Below are 17,846 nucleotides of genomic sequence, written 5' to 3' on the forward strand. Positions count from 1 at the left end.
AGGGGTTTGCCACTGCTTTCCTCTGATGCAATATAATCCAGTGCATTTCCATGGCCAGCAGAAACTTGAATCCTGGTTTCTAGAGTTGTAATCCAATTCTGAAATCACTCTGACATGTTGATTCCATCCATTTCATCCCAACTTCCTTTTTTTTCTTCTGCATGTCTTGAAATCAGACAACCAGTACTACCATGATTATTTAAATATTAAATATTTTAATTAAGTGTTAGCCAGCACACGTAACAGTTATTCCAGAACAATTACCCCAAAGGAGAGCCTTACACAGAAAACAAGAGCAGATAATTAACAAATAGAGCAAAAATAAAACATCAGCAGTCATACTCATGTAGAGAATAAAAACATGACACTAAAAACAATGTGGAAACTCTCCATTCAGCATGATTTCTTCACTATAAATCTTAATAAACCTTTTTCAGGACTTGACAGTCCTTGGCATTTCTCTGCTGCCATCTAAATTGCTTAACGTAATTGACAAGCACCCAGCTGTTAAGTGACATCTTCCAACTGAAGATCCAGCCTTGGCTAAACAGAATTCTGTTTCACTTAATGGGAATTCAAAGGAGGTCCCAGCAGGTCAACTCATCATTCAGAAAGTTATAAGAGAGGTAGAAGTGGGTTGCTGTTGGGGTTTTTGTTTTTGTTTTTTTGAAGATTTTCAAACCACAGTTGTTTCCAGAGACAATGAACTGACCAATAAATGATACAAATCTGACCCTTTCCTGATCTATTCACCATATCACTATAACAGGTGTTCCATCTACACATTTTTGGTTTTTTTAACAAGATTGGTGCAAGGCATTAATACTAAAAGAGCACACTAAGAACTGATGTTCTATTCTTCACATTATGAATAATCATAAAAATAAAAAATAGGCTTAAACTTTCCAGAGACACTGCAAAGCACTCTATTTGGGATAAGGCCCTCTGGGTTGGTTCCAGATTTAATCAGAGTTAATCTACAGAGAAACATGACACATTTGAAGCCTCATTGATACCTTGGATTTGAATCGATCTGCTCTGACAAATCTGGCACCAAGGCAATGGTCCTGCGAACAAAGAAAGATTGATTTCAAGGTGAGCCTCCAGCTCAACAATTTAGCAAGCAAACATAATCGTTATGAAAGCTTCTCTGTCAAAGTAGCCAGACAACAAATAATTACAGACCTGTCTATCATAAGTGGTCTCTATGAAAGTTTCCCCATTTTAAAACTTCAAGGAAAATGGGCAAATTTGGGGATAAAAGTAACTAAAGGATGCTCAAACATTCCCTTATACATGATGGTTCTGATATAGATTGGAGTTGCACACACTTCCACCTAAAAAGGATCGTAAACTAGATGCTTAGTATTGTATACTTTAGCCCTCAGCCTATCCATAGGCTAAATAAGTAACTTTTTTGCACTAGTAGTATTGCTAAGAAGTTTGACAAACTTTGCAAGTTGGAACAAGTTGCGAGATGCTATGAAAGTCTGTCTTAAAGAAAGGCATTAAGTACACTATTCATGTTCACAAACTGATATAAAGCTACCCAAAAAGTGCTTGGTGACTGAGGCTGGATCTACACTGCCTTATATCCCAAAATCTGATCAGAGATTATCTGCTTTGAACTGGATTATATGAGTCTACACTACCAGATAACTTGAGATAAGCAGATAATCTGGGATCAGATTTTGGGATATAAGGCAGTGTAGATCCAGCCTGAGACTCATATAACCATGACAGGAACCATTTCAATATGGGTTTCTATGAAGGAAAATAAAAAATTAAAATAGAGGCAAGGCTGAATTCTCAAAAACCTGCAACCCTGCCCACAGAAAAATATTCAGCTTTAAAACACAAGTCATTGATAAAAGAGAATCAACAAGAGCAAAACAAATAAAATCAAGGACAATAAATGCCTTTAAAAATGGATTGTATTCTCTAACAAAACTATATTTCATGAATTAACAAGATTATAGTCAATCTTATCCTTAGAAAATTGCAAAGTGAGCCTAGTAAGGCCTGGCTCAAAATTGGTCCCTGGGCTTACAGTTACTATGAATAAAAAATGGTGTGTGTTGTACATATTGGCATCCTACAGAAATAAATGAAACTACCAACAAGAAATGGATTCAACTGGCATTCAGCTTTATCATGAGCTTCATTATCATTCAAGCTCCTCAATCATTGCCACTCAATGTATCCAGTACCACGCTCAAATAGTGTAAGAAAACCGGAGAACTAACCCTCAAAAGGAGCTTGCAATATTCATCCCATCCCAGACAAACCTACCAAAATAAACTCTGGATCAGAAGAAACTGTATTTGCATATCTCTGCTGCATATTTTAGCTGATCTGGTGTTACAGCTGTTACTGGGGAGGTTTAGCACAAAATAGGGGCATCACAGTGAACTGAATTTGGAAAAGCCGTGCGTGGATTTACCCACATCAAAAACAAACAAACAAACAAACGTTGTATTGGCTCTGATAATAATCTCATGATCAAACTACTTATATAACCATTATTCAAATGCAAAGAATTAGCTACAAGATGCCTAGGGAAAAAAGTGGGCTTATTGAAGAGCTTTTAAGGAAGTCAAGTCTGTAGAATTGGCTCTCCACATTTGCAGGGGTTACAGCCCTCCAGGTGTTTTAGACTTCAACTTCCACAATTCCTAACAGCTTACTGGCTGTTAGGAATTATGGGAGTTGGAGTCCAAAATGCCAGAAGGGCCGAAGTTGGCTCATAACTGTTCTAAACAAAGAAGAGTCTCTAAAACAAAATCCCATAGGAACCTGGATTCTAATGAAAAGCCATTCATTGCAATTACATCCTTTGGTGAGATAGGCTCCTATCACTGTCTTAAAAGAATGCTATTACAGCAAATCAAATGAGAACACGTCATTTTATAAACAATACAAGGAAAACCGAATGCCTTGTATACCTTAAAGCTAGCAAACTCAGTGCCAGAAAATGATTATGAAACATTCATACCATAAAACTATCATAAACTGCTTAATAGTTATCCCCTTTAAATATATTGCTCAGTTGCAACAAAGACTGAGCTCACAGCTATATACTTCAAAGACTTTTCAAAGGCACGTGACTTGCAACAACCATAAACTACAGTTTTAAAGAATTGTCAGAGATTCGGTGTATCTAATACACTCACCGCTACACTCCTGGTGGGGAAAAAACAATGATTTTATAAACAGGAAACATTACAGTTTTCAACACGGCAATTTATATCCAATCAACTCATACTTTAAAATAGTACTAACTCACAAAAAACATATTTCGTCTTACGACATATAGTGCAAAATGCACAAAATATGACTTATCTAGAAGATGAAACAAAGACTAAAAATGGGATTGTGTTTTCCGGGTTGTATGACCATGTTCCCGGCCATGAAAGCCTTCGACAAGACTAAAAATGTTTGTTTTTCCTTTAAGAACACAGCACTGCGAAGACGGTGTGGTTCTATTATTCCTTTGCTTTGCAACTAAAAAAAGGGAGCAAATGAGGTATTTGCAAATTCCTGTTACACAGCTAAAACCTTGTAAAACATTTATCTTAAGCATCCACAAGATCAAAACGGAAAACAGTGAGGGAATAGCATGACAAATGAGCACAGTACACCTTACAGAGCCGGAATCAAGAGAACTAACTGCTCACTTGAGTTCTTCATTAACGCCTAAAATACAAACACGCTGCTCCGTTATCAGTACAAAAAAGTAATCTTACACAGTACAAGATTGCTAAAACATTAATACTCATAAGTCAGAAGAAACCCAACACTAAAGCCCCAATCCACGGGCACACGGGAATTCAGAGAAAACGCGCGCGCACACAACACAAATGTACAGATCTCTTCCCTTCCCCACCATGAAACGGGAAGTCTGTATTTTTAGATAGCAAAATCCATGAATATCAACAAGATTATTGGACTGGGGCTGGATCTACACTGCAATTTAGCTCAGTTTCAGAATCGGGATTAACTGCAATGAACTACATTATGTGAGACCACATGGCTATATAATCCAGTTCAACTGAGTTTATCTGGAATATGAAACTGCAACATTCCTTTCCATTTGCTTCTTATACATTCACAGTGGCATGGAACAGACCTGATTGTCCAAGACACAGCATGAATTCTAATCATAGTGATTTAACACACACGTCATTTCCTCATGCTAGCATGAAACCACTTACCCACTTTGGTAACCTAGTATAGAATTAGTTGTATGGAGCCGTTTCTAACAACACCCCATCTCCACAAACATAATGCAGTGTATATATTTATAGATCATATATACAGATGCACTGACCCTGAGCATACACTGAGCCTGATTATTAGGTCTGGCAAGGGATCAAAGTGTACAGTAAAATAAGAAATATATATGTTATATATTACCCCTTAAAATAAATACTCAAATAATTAATCACTACATTTTTCATTGAGTGCATACCAAAATAAATAGTCGATTTAAGCTGCTACTAAGGCATTAACATCTTTCATTTCTAGCATTAAACAATTTAATCTCATTGGCTAAGGCTTACCATAATAACAACATTTACCATTGCATTCAGAATTAGCTTAGTTTTCCTTTCCCAAACAGATCCTGCTATGCTAAATTTTGGATTAGTACAAATGGAAAATGAGGTTGAAAACATAGCTTTGCCATGTTAACATAAGGTAATACTTGCTGCAGAAGCTTGAGTCTAACCACTGGAAATGAACTCAAGAACTTTGACTCCTGACAACATGACAACAGAGATGTGCCTTATACATGATGCGTTAAAAAACCCCAAACTAGTATTTAGTAAATAACTTTGGCACTTAGAATGTTATTATTATTCTTATTATAAAACGAATGAATCAATTACATAGCACATCAAAAAGTGCTAAATTATAAAAAAACACATACACAAATGGTTTGGTCATTTGCGAATTCCCTAGCACATGGCTAGAATTACAGCTTTGGATCAGATGGACTCCTATTGCTTGGTCTCAACTTAAGTCAGATATGGGCAAACTTTGGCAGTCTCTCCAGGTGTTTCCTACGGGCTGTTAAGAATTGTGGGAGTTGAAGTCCAAAACACCTGGAGGGAGGGCCAAAGTTTGCTCGTGATTGACTTAAGTTAACTCTTTCTGTTTCAAACGGCGGATGCACAACACCAAGACCAAAACTGCTGCAATACTTTGACCAGAACAGATGCATCTAGGCTCAAAGAACAGCAGTGGAAAGACTGCTAAATTTGCCAAGTGCAACTTATCTTCTGCCCTGCATTAAGGTTCTCTCATTTGCCGACTTGCTGTCCTTTGTCGTGGCCCTCTCTCTTGCTTGGTTTGCCTTCATGCCCCAAGACACTGTTTGCCTGGAAGCTGCTATTTTCAGGACAGAGTTCCTGCAAGGCCCTTTCCACTTCTTCCTTCTTGGCCAAAGCGTTTCCTGGTGTCTTTGGCAAAGTCATCTGAAGAGCGCACCATAAAGCTGTCCGTGTTTTCCGCGTGAAGAAAGCCAGGTCTTTAATAGCGGTGGCCAGAGCAAGGATATCTGTAACAAGTAAGTTTGAAATTAATTACAGCAGGCATGGGCCAACTTTGGCCCTCCCTCCAGGTGTTTTGGACTTCAACTCCAACAATTCCTAACAGCCACTGAAGTTCAAAACACCTGGAGGGCCCAAGTTTGCCCATGACTGATTTACAGATTCAACTGGTTGCATTTTTGCAGTAATTTAACCCAAACTTTCCTCTCTTTTTTGGAAAATAAATGTCTTTTGAAGGGTTCCATGCCCAACAATGTTTGGAAAACACTGATATAGATGGTCGATAGAAAACATGCAATACTAACATTACACATGATTACGATGTCGAAAATTATCTGCACCTAGAAATGGAAAGATCCAGCTATTCTAATCCAAGAAGGTTGGCTTATGAAGATGTGTGTGAACTAGCTGAAATGGACAAGCTGATGATATTGATCAAGGAGAAATGCTTGATCAACTTAAGGAAGACTGGGGCTTATTTACTACCTTTCAACACCAAATATGGGGACAAACTTTTACTAATGTATTTTTTGAATTAGAAGAGTTCTACTAATAGTTTAAGGGTGAAAATAGTAACATATTATGGATACAAAAAGGTGAAGGTAAAATCATCAGACATTTATTTTCCATGGAACTTTAGCTCTATTCCTGATTAGTTTATATACTGTACATATACTAGATCCAGCATATATACTGTATTTGGATCATTTTACACTCGTTCAAATACGTTTCCCAATTTTCTATCTAATGTCTAGTTTTTGTGTAAATTTGATACTGGATATTTCATAAATAGTATCTCAATATCCCAGATGCCTTTCATCTAACAAACTGTACAAGAAAAAAATGAAAAAGTAATGTGGAATAAATATGAAAAATTGACGACGTATAAATCAAGTCTTTTTAAAGATGGCAAATAAAATGTTGAAATGTGAAGCCAGTAGCTCATCTTCAACATCCTTCTTGACTGGGAACTAAACCTCAATTCTATTAACAAAAGGCTAAAACACAATACAAGAATACTGAACACTTTCTAACAACAACAGCAGCAGCAGCAGCAACAGGAAAGATAATCAAGAACCACAAAGGAATCACTTGCCTTTTTCATTATGGTGACGAGATGTCCGTTGCCTTTGAGGATTAACCGAATTCACCACTTCAGCTTTGCGTCTTGCTTGCGTAGCCCAGATGGCTTCCAGGTGACGTCCCAAAGTGGCCGATATGTTTCTATGAACAGGACTGCCAGAAATGTGCTCCATTTTCTCTAGTAAAGTGTATACCTAAGGAAAAAGGTGACAAATGCTTCACTATACTTTTTAATCTTAGAGAAGGAAAAGATTACCAAGCACATAGGGTCAAGAACAAGGCATGGGGATGCATCTACACAGGAATGGGCAAACTTCGTTCCTCCAGATGTTTTGGACTTCAATTCCTGTAATTCCTAACAGCCGGTAGAAAACACCTGGAGGGCTGAAGTTTGCCCATGCCTGATCTACACTGTAGAATTAATGCGGCTCTGCATTACTTTAATTACCAAGGCTATTGGGAATTGTAGTTTGACAAAGCAACAGCACTCTGGCAGAGAATAAAATCCCTGAGAAACTCCCAGGATTCCACAGTACTGAGCCATGGCAGTTGAAGTAGCGTCAAACTGCAGTGTACATTGCATGATTTTGCAGTGCAAATGCAGCCCTGGACACGTGTCCGCACTTCACAAGTTCCCTCCATGAATAAAGCTATATTGCAGAATGAGCTGCCATTGTTCTCCATAATTTACAGTTCTATTCCCCCTTTATTTTTTAAATAGACCAATGCATCTTTCTCATGATTCTGAAAGGACTGTCGCAACAGCGTGTCGTCCTAATGAAACCCATTACCTTTGCTTGCTCTCGAAATTGGTCCACAATCAGACGATCCACTCTGGAAGGCTTTGCAGGAAGCCGAGAAAACGGAGCATTACTTGAACTGGATACGCGCTTCCCTGGGAAATGTCTTGCTAGATCTGCCTCTGCCTGAAGACAACACCAAAAAAAGATCTAGATCATTCTATTGCTTTTTTCTCCACAAAAAAGACTTGTCCAACATGTCCTTTTTGGCAATAAAAAGGTTAAATATTCTATATAGCTACATAATACAGTCGCATGAAAACAACTGACCTCATTTACTTTGGCATAGAATTTTAGATGCTTTAGATAAAATCATGATAGGTTCTAATCAAAAGCTGCTGTTGAAATGTTTGGAAATTTCAACTGAATGCTGTCCTTAGACCAGGCATGGGCAAACTTGGCCCCTCCAGGTGTTTTGGACTTCAACTCCCACAATTCCTAACAGCCTACTGGCTGTTAGGAATTGTGGGAGTTGAAGTCCAAAACACCGGGAGGGTCCAAGTTTGCCCATGCCTGGTATATGGCATACCAAACTAACAGAAGTGGACTTGACTGCTGGTAGTTATTTATTGTGTATTCCACTTATGTCGCTCACCTTTTTGCATTCTCTCTCTAGAGCTCTAAGCTGTTCGTAACACTCTTCCAGGTGAATGTGGAGCTCATTGGCTGGTCCACTGCGACTCCTTGGAGGCCTGTAGTGATTCAAAGGCGGTGGAAAGGCAAAGTATGGTCCAGCTGTATTATCTCCTCCGCAAAGGTCATTGATGAAAGGATTTATGTGGGAGAAATCCTCACAGCGGAAAAGGTCGACCAACTCAGACAACGGAAAGGGCAGAAGGGAAAAGGCAGCAGCGTTAACCGGCGATGGAAATGGAGGAGGAGGAAACGGAGGAAAATGAGGCAGGTGTTTATAACCAGAAACCAAAGGGAAAAGAGGGAGGAAAGGATTGACATAGTCAGGCAAAATGGCACCGTTCTGTTCTTGATTTCTTCTCAATACATCAAACTGTTTTCGGTCTGGACCCAGGAAACCCGTATGTTGACTCCAACTGTTTTTATGACTCCTTTCGTTCTGCCCGGTTCTCTCATCAGTATTGTTTCGATTCTGCTTGTTGTGATATCTCTGGTACTGTGAAGATGCATTTGCAGAATATTGCTGTGATTTACAACTGGAGGAAGCGGTAAGTGGCATTTTACCAAAGCCCCCCTCTGTACGCACTGCAGAATCACTCTGGGAGGGTCCAAGAGGAGTATGCTGTTTCTGACTTCCAGAGTAACCAGAATATTCTGAATTGTTGGAAACATCTGTGAAAAACTGCAGTTTCCTGTCCCTTCCCAAGGATAACATTGGTGAGTGTGGAGAGTGGGCAGCAGACTCATTTCCAGAAGGCCCACCTGACCGAGGCCCTGAAGGTAACTGAGAATTTATTTGCATTTGCTTTCCATACATTACACTTGATGTAGCAATTGGATTTTGTATTGTAGCATCCAGCCAAGTGTACCCATTGTAAGGTGAATCCATATTCTCTGTAGCTGTTTTCAGAGGCAGCTGGTGACTAGAGCCTTTCCCAGGATGTACAGGGTTCTTACATTCAGTTTGGACAAAATTGGTATCACTGGAGTGGTTATGTAAGCAAATTTCCTGAAATTTCACATCAATTCCTTCAGGAAAGCTATTCTCCTTATTAAGTGATTGACTGAAGCTAAAGTGTCCAGAGTTATGAGCAGCTGAAAAGTCTCTTTTAGAGCACAAACTGTTTTCCTTCGCCATCGGGTCCCATATTCTATCCGCAGCAGCGTTAGACAAATGCACAAAATACTTGCTTGATCCTTCTGTGCCGTTTCTCCCAAGCTTGCCTCCATCAGTATCAGTTTTGGGGAATTCTCTGTAGGTATTGGTGCTATCTTTCATTTGAGGCTGAGGTGCTGAAGTGCTTCCACTATGCTTCTTCTCATAATTGAATAAACGGATCCCTCCATTCTTAGAAGCATTGTTGTCCAAATTGGCCATTTTTGAGAGCTCATGGGGAGATGACATGAAAGGTTGTGAAGATGGAAACTGGGGCCTGATCACATGCAGATCCTCGCCGTCTTTTTTAAATAGCCCTTCAGAGGATGACTTTCCTATATTTTCTTCACAAAGCTTCTGAGAACCAGGAGAATTGCAGTTTTCGCTTTCCAAGCCGTAGTTTCCGAAGTTGGATGACCACAACGGGGGAAACAATCTTGACAGAGAATTCCTGAAATAACAAGAGGTTTCAGCATTAAACATGTGTTGTTCCTACCGGCTGTTAGGAATTGCGGGAGGTGAAGTCCAAAACACCTGGTGGGCTGAAGTTTGCCCATCCAAGAAACACAGATATCTACTTTATTGTCATTTTGTGTTATCAGGTGCAGTTCTGGCATATCTATTATGTTGTCTGTTATCACTTATTCAGGAATTTATTGAGTCTAATGATGTACGCCTCTCTGAGTCCCACAGAGGGAGAGAAGAGCAGGATAGAAATAAAGTAAATAAATAAGAATCCTGGAAAATAAGAGAAAAATAAACAGTCTCTTCCTCTGCTTTATTCTTTTGGTTTCACTGGCTAATTTATCTCCAAAGGATAAAATTTATTTTTCTCAAGTATAAAAACCCAGCAAAATTAGGGGAACAAAGGAAACAATTCTCCATTCTTACACAGATCTAGATAAAATCAAGCCTAGGCTGCCATCCTATGAATGCTTCCAATGAATGTTATTTCAAAGAAATGTAAATGTGTTAAGTACCTCTTAACATGAACCCTCCCACATATATTATCCTTTGTTAGAGATGTTAGCTGAGATATTGTTTCAATTAAGCTTACAATAACTAGTTATATAAATAGTTATCAATTTACCAATCTGTAACATGTTCCTGCTTGTTTGGCTCTTCCAGGATGTTTGCCACTAATCCAAGCACATCAGGACCGTTGCCAAAATGTGATACATTTTCTTGTGTCCTGAAAATAAAAGTGGGGAAAAAATTAAAGTCTTAATTAATTGCTTCCATTAGAGTGCCATTATGTTGCTTCCAATTCTGCAACACATTTTCAAATTTTAGAATACAGACAGTTGCCAAGTTACGAACAAAATAGGTTCTGTAGGTCTGTTCTTAAACTTACATTTGTTTGTAAGTTGGAACAAGCCTATACAGTACACTTTATTCAAAATAAAATAGAATAAAATGTAAAATATGCAGAGGAACCACACAAAGTTTTAAAAAAGAACAGGTTACATTCAGGAACAGGTGCTTGTTGTCATTTCAAAAACAACAAGGATAAAAGATTTAGCCTGGAGTTAGTTCAGCAGCAGAATTTTCCAGGAAGAGCCACAAGAGGGCAATCCTACCTTTTTCTGACGTGGTCAGGGAATGAAAGTGCAGAATGGGAATCATCTCCACAGGCTGACCAGCTACCATAGAACTGTGGAGGTTCCATGGCAGACAGCGGCGTATTCGTTATTCCTCCAAAAAGCAGGGGACGCAACTGGGCCTCCATGCCATGTTGAGTGCTATTTGACTGAGTTGAAATAAAATAGAGAGCAATTTTTAAAATTAAACTACTTTACAAACCAAACAACCCAACAAACATTGCCACTGATGAAGAAAAAGCAAATGGTTGTGTCTGTGAATCAAAAGAGGGTTTTTTTTAAAGCAATAAATAGTTATAAACAATCTTCATATTAGGATTTCTAGAATTCATGGAGGGATTACTGCAACAACAAATCTTCTAGCATGCTGTTCTGACTGGCACAAGTATTTAAACATGGGATTTTGTTGTATTTTGTTTGATATTAGAATGATAAACTATGCCAAGTTGGGTTGCTGTGAGTCTTTTGGGCTGTATAGCCATGTTCCAGAAGCTTTCTCTCCCGTCGTTTCGCCCACATCTGTGGCAGGCATCCTCAGAGGTGTGGGGATGTTGGAAACTAGGATGGAAAGTTTATATACCTGTGTAAGGTCCAGGGTGGGAGAAAGAACTCTTGTCTGTTGGAGGCAGGTGTGGGTGTTATAATTAATCACCTTGATTAGCATTAATGGCCTTGCCATTTGATGGATTGAGAGCAGGGCCTCCCCAGACGATCTTAGACTCCGAGATGGTTCATAGAAGGAGACATGTTTGGACAGGTAAACTGGGCCAGAAACGTTTAGGGCTTTATAGGCTAAACACAGCACTTTGAGTTGTGCTCAGTAGCAAACTGGCAGCCAGTCGAGCTGACACAACAGGGGGGTTGTATGCACTAGGACACTGCGGACAAACATACAGATGCAGAGTTGTCTGCTCTGCTCCACAGTCGCACAAGGTGGAGGATTCTTTTAAGAGGTGCCATTTTGCCAGGTTGCCTTTTGATCTGCGCACTCCACTTCTGAGTCTGTTCAAGGACTTCCAGGTTGCCCATTCTTGGTTTGCCCCTGGAGGCAGACCTTCATGGGGGGCCATCCAACTGGGATGTCCTGGCTTAGCTGCCCAGAGGGATATCCTTGTTATTGCTGGGGGAGTGGTCAAGAGGAGTGGTGGTCCTCATGAAGCTTTTCAATTCATATGATGAACCGAAATGCTTATATGAACTTAGCACATTCTTCTTCAACTCAAGGAAAACATCAACAACCATGATGGGACATACATTTCATTTCCAGAGCAAGGATCAAATGAATTCCCCTAAACCAGGCATGGGCAAACTTCAGCCCTCCAGGCATTTTGGACTTGTGGGAGTTAAAGTCCAAAACACCTGGAGGGCCAAAGTTTGCCCATGCCTGCCCTACACCCCCTTGGTCTTCCAGGTGTATTGAATTTTAACTTCCAGAATCGTTAATATTGGCCAAAGCAGCTGAAGTTTTTGGGAGTTGAGATCTGAAACACCTGGAGGACCAGACTTTGGGAATTGCTGCCACATCACATGCTTTTGCATACCAAAGACAAAATTCTGGAGGGAATTTCTTATTTTTCAAGTAGCCTTGTCTCCCTTCTAAACCAATAGACATGGAAATATCTGGTTAATATAATTACAGAGTGCATTCTCTCCCAAGGACTCACCTGTGGCTCATAATGACCAAATGCGTCACTCTGCTTAACCATGTCCCCACTTTCTGTGTGCAAACTTTTGTTTCCAAAGTGAGCATTTCCAAACAAACAGAAGTTGGGAGTCTTAATTGGCTTCACCTGCGTAAAGATAATCCAGACAAAAGGTTACAAAACAGTGAAGCCATTCCTGAGGACAAATTCAGTAGCATGCAGGGCAATATGTTTAAGAAAAAAGAACTACAAGAGTAGTCCAAACAACTAAGTTATAATCCAGTTTAGTATTTTATATGACATAGAAAGACTATGTTCATCAAACTCAGTATTATCTTCCTTCTCCTGGAATTCAATTCCCTTTGTATAGATATTTTTCCTACTACAAACTGTACCACAAGAGTATTATGAAAATGTTTTCCATCTTCCCACTCTACAATACAACTCTGCTGAGGTGGCAAGATAGCATTTGTCATTATCATTATCTTCTAAAAAGCAACTTCCATTTTTTTTAAAAAAAAGCCCTGATTTCAGATTGACTAAAGTAAGCCCAAGAGAGCTAGCCTGATATAATGGTTTATGTGCGGAACTAAGCTTCTGGGAAGTTGGACTCAGCCTTGTAAATCTATTTGGTGGCCCAGAAAAGGTAGTATTTTCTCAGCCTTATCATAGAATCATAGAATAGTAGAGTTGGAAGAGACCTCATGGGCCATCCAGTCCAACCCCCTGCCAAGAAGCAGGAAATCGCATTCAAAGCACCCCCGACAGATGGCCATCCAGCCTCTGCTTAAAAGCCTCCAAAGAAGGAGCCTCCACCACAGTCTGAGGGAGAGAGTTCCACTGCCGAACAGCCCTCACAGTGAGGAAGTTCTTCCTGATGTTCAGGTGGAATCTCCTTTCCTGTAGTTTGAAGCCATTGTTCCATGTCCTAGTCTGCAGGGCAGCAGAAAACAAGCTTGCTCCCTCCTCCCTATGACTTCCCTTCACGTATTTGTACATGGCTATCATGTCTCCTCTCAGCCTTCTCTTCTGCAGGCTAAACATGCCCAGCTCTTTGAGCCTCTCCTCATAGGGCTTGTTCTCCAGACCTTTGATCATTTTAGTTGCCCTCCTCTGGACGCATTGTGTTATATGAACACAATGGCAAACATTTGCTATGTGAATCTGACCAAGAAACGCTATAATAGGGGCATCATAAGTCAGAGATGACTTGAAGAAATGTAACATATAACATACAGTAAAACCTACAGATATGGCCAACTCCGGCGGGAAGGTAACGGCACTCCTTGCAGTCATGCCGCCCACATGACCTTGGAGGCGTCTATGGACAACGCCAGCTCTTCGGCTTAGAAATGGAGATGAGCACTAACTCCCAGAGTCAGACACAACTAGACTTAATGTCAGGGAAAACCCTTTACCTTATATTTGCCTTCATTTCTGCTTTCTCCTCCTTCTAAGTTATTTCCCTTACCTCATTTAGCCTCTGCTGCTAATTAAACTTAATATTTAGATACTTTATACACACATAAAGAGAGATAAAGAACATATACTACCTCTTCTTGAGTTTGCTTGACAAATTGCATCACTTTTCAGACACACATAAGTACACTCGCTCATGAACCATATAGCTAAGCCAGAAATTTCCAGATCTCAGCTGTGGCAAATTCAGTCATCATCAGTATATTGGATACCTTACAAACTGCAGCTGAGACCCATAGGCTACCAACACACTCATTACTTGGTCATACAAGGACAACAGTACAACCCTGCTCAAAAGAGTTAAACTAACATATATTGCCCTTTATTGGCTCCAGACTAAGTCATGACTGGGTGTAAATAAATTATTCCCAAGGAAAAATGACAATTTTGGAGGGGTGGGGGAGAAAATTTTGGCCCACGGCTAAGTTAAGATATTTAAACGGCATGTGTACTCAAAAACTCAAAAAAACTGTTTCTTTTTAGTATGGTTTACCAAATAAAAATCAAGCATGTTAGATTGTTGTTGTTATCTACTTTGCTTCTCAATCAGGACATAACAGGATATAAAAACAGACATTCATACAATATATACATATAAATTTATCAAATATAAATATATTATATTAAATAAATAAATATAAGAACAATAACACGATATCTAAATAAATTTAAGGGCTGTGAAAAATCTTCAAAATTTTTAGAAAATACCACCACTGCTCAGGTTGAAGGCCGCTTCAGCATCTCTCGTTAGCACAACCCTTTATATCTCCCTTCTTATGTCTTCTGCATTTAAGATATTCTTTTAAGTCCGCCAAACTCTAGAATAAAACATTTAAAAAAAAAACCTCTGCCCAGATGGCTAATTTAAACAGCCTTGAGTGGAATACAAAGAATGATTGCTCACATTTTAAGCTCTCCTTCCCCAATCTGAAAAAAGGTAAAGGTTTCCCCTAACATTAAGACCAGTCATGCCTGACTCTGGGGGTTGGTGCTCATCTCCATTTCTAAGCCGAAGAGCTGGCGTTGTCCATAGACACCTCCAAGGTCATGTGGCCGGCATGACTGCATGGAGCGCCCAATCTGAACATGGGAAGAAATTGTCAAAATATTTCTCAAAACCCCAAACAAACCTGCTCAAGAGTTACACTAGGTGCTTCCTGCATGTGTGTCCCATCAAAAATGAAAGCTTCTAAGGGAGAAAGGAGAGGCTATATTTAAATACATTCTGCACTGCTCTTAAGTCCAATGTTAAAGCCTAGGCTATTCAAAATTGTATTCAGCCGCCCACAACTCTGCTGCTATGGGACACTTGGGCATGACAACTCTTCCGTTACTACTTGCATACAGAAGCTGTTGCCAGGTTATTGTAGTGCCTCTTCTCCATGCACCAGAGAAACGTGATAAACAAATAAGGGGAACACAGCCATGACTCTATCTAGATACTTAGAAGAATATTATCTATTCTTTACACAGCTTCCAAGCAACCACCTTTGATCTACGCACAACAGGCACAAAGCCTGGTGTTACTTTACATCCACAAAATATTCTCCATGCATACGATTCCTAATGAAATAGATATGGAATGATAAGCTTTCCTCTCCATACACTTCAATGATTTTTAAACTGCAAGCTTTTCCAGTATGAAAAACATTGAGCTTACATTTTGACCCTCGCTTTTAAGCCCTGCCTGATGTCACTAGAATACCAGTATGTAAAAGCATTATGGGAATTATGGTCTGCCATATAAGACAAAACATAAACAAAACCAGTAAAATTCCAAATCCATCCTGGGCTAACTGAGCCAATATAAGAGGGAAAAGACATTACACCAACTTTTAAAACTTCACCGGATTCTTCGCCACTGTGATCTTCCCAAACTGTGGTACAAGCCAATTGGTTCAGATCTAGTTCCTTTCAAATCTTACACTCATATTGCTTCTGCCCTTGGCAAGAGCTATGTAAACATTAATGTAGGCATAATGTAATGGAATATTTCTCACTGCCACCTAAATCAAAAGGCACAATCTCAACCCTCACTTTCAAAACGGAATGAGATATGTTCAAATTTACTTAACCTTCAGTTTTATACAGCAAGAGAAGGGCTTGTGTACAAACTCAATTCCTTCTTTGCACAGATCTATAGACTGGAAGAGCACATACAAAGTTTGACACAAATAGAGAAAAAAGAGTTTTCCTAATCCTAGCCTTATTCTAATCCTCATCCCAGCCTCCAACCCTATCCTAATCCTACCCTGAACTTTAACCCCTTCTAACCCAACCCAATTCTAAACCTGATTCTAACCCTACTCCAATCCTAACCCTAATTCTAATTTCTATTCAAATCCAAACTTTAACCCAATATAATTCTAACTCTATCCTAGCCCTAACTCGAACCCCAATCCTATCCTAAATCAACTCTAACCCTATCTCAATCATAACTCTATCCAACTCCAAACTCTAACCCTATACTAATTGAAACACTATACAAACTCCAACCCTATACTAAGTGCAAAATAAAATATAAAACAATAATAATAAAAGTATTTACATTTAGTACAATGTATTTTATTTGTTATATTATATAGCATTTTATATTATATATTTTAAAATACATATTGTATTTGTTATACTATCTACTATATAATAAAATAGCATGATATAATAATAAAATATATGTATTTCTAAAAAACATACTTTATTTATTACATTTGTTATATTATGTTATATAGTATATGGTATATGATATATTATATATTAGTTGATATATATTATATTTGTTATATTATAGATATACCTAGGATAAAATAAAAATATAATACATTTAAAATACAATTATAATCAAATATATATATAGAATACAAAATATGGAATATAAAATAAAATATATTAAATATATTAAGCTAAAGTTAATAAACATTATAATTATTTATATCTAAAATTACTTACATTTGTTACATAATATTATATAGTATATGATATACTAATTAATAGATTATATTAAATTATATTAATATATTATATTTGTTACTTTATATATTATGTATAATAATTATTATTATAAATAATACTTATAATAAAATAATACAAATATAATAAAATATGAAATGCAATTTTAATAAAATATATAATCATAGAATATAGAATAAAATATATTAAAAAATAAAATAATAAAAATAAAATTATTTATATTTAAAAATAACATAATTAATTTAATATGCCATTGTTATATTATATGATATAATATAATATATAAATTATATATTAGTTATTATATTTGTTATATTATACATATTATATTACAATAAAATAAATATAAAATATATAATACAGTACTAAAATATATAAATATAAAATAATAAAATTACTTATATCTAAATATAACTTATAATTAATTTAATATTACATTTATTATATTGTATGATATAGTACAAATATATATTATATTGGCTAATATATTGTAAAATATAACTATAATAAATATTACACATTATATATATATATATATATATATATATATATTATAATTACAAACATATAAATATAAAAATATATAATACAATATACAATAATAATAAAATATACGAAAATAAAAAGAGTATAATAACTATATAATTATATTCTAACATACAACATAATTAATTTAATATTACATTTGTTATATTGTATGATATAATATAAGAAATCTATTATATTATCCATTAGTTAATATGAGTTAGATCCGGCCTCACCTCCAGAGAGCCAGCCCCGTCCGCCACCATCTTAAAAATGCCTCCTCTTCCTTTTCCGGTGCTTAGCAACCGCAGCCGGCCGTCGAATGATTGGTTGACAGCTTGACTGACAAGTGAAGGGGCGGGGCTCCCTTAAACCGCCTTCATCCCATTCTGAGGGGAGGAGACGGA

The 17,846-nt window shown here is 37.7% G+C and overlaps 1 protein-coding gene across 2 annotated transcripts; it reads right to left on the reverse strand.

Moving 5' to 3' along the window:
- Positions 1-195: 195 nt before the first annotated feature.
- On the reverse strand, positions 196-17,779 carry LOC103279072 (meiosis-specific coiled-coil domain-containing protein MEIOC). 2 transcript variants are annotated; one of them, XM_008112239.3, is made up of 8 exons: positions 17,676-17,779; positions 12,490-12,615; positions 10,805-10,974; positions 10,315-10,416; positions 8,031-9,675; positions 7,427-7,561; positions 6,649-6,829; positions 196-5,560 (listed from the first exon to the last, which is right to left on the reverse strand). In XM_008112239.3, the coding sequence occupies exons 1-8, from the start codon at positions 17,703-17,705 to the stop codon at positions 5,304-5,306; spliced, it is 2,646 nt and encodes an 881-aa protein (XP_008110446.2). In that variant the 5' UTR covers positions 17,706-17,779; the 3' UTR covers positions 196-5,303. The 2 variants fall into 2 exon arrangements, with proteins under 2 accessions (XP_008110446.2, XP_008110447.2); XM_008112240.3 differs by lacking the exon at positions 17,676-17,779 and adding an exon at positions 14,022-16,465.
- Positions 17,780-17,846: the final 67 nt, after the last annotated feature.

This window comes from Anolis carolinensis, chromosome 6 (assembly GCF_035594765.1).
Source record: "Anolis carolinensis isolate JA03-04 chromosome 6, rAnoCar3.1.pri, whole genome shotgun sequence".
NCBI classification, from domain to species: Eukaryota; Metazoa; Chordata; class Lepidosauria; order Squamata; family Dactyloidae; genus Anolis; species Anolis carolinensis.

Bases quoted from the DNA above. Each gene is read 5' to 3' on its own strand.
- LOC103279072 (XM_008112239.3), bottom strand. From the start codon at position 17,705: ATGGTGGCGGACGGGGCTGGCTCTCTGGAG. The intron at 12,616-17,675 runs GTGAGGCCGGAT...ATCTTTACGCAG, and splicing joins ACGGGGCTGGCTCTCTGGAG to GTGAAGCCAATTAAGACTCC. The intron at 9,676-10,314 runs GTAAATTGATAA...TTGTTATTTCAG, and splicing joins CAGGAACATGTTACAGATTG to GAATTCTCTGTCAAGATTGT.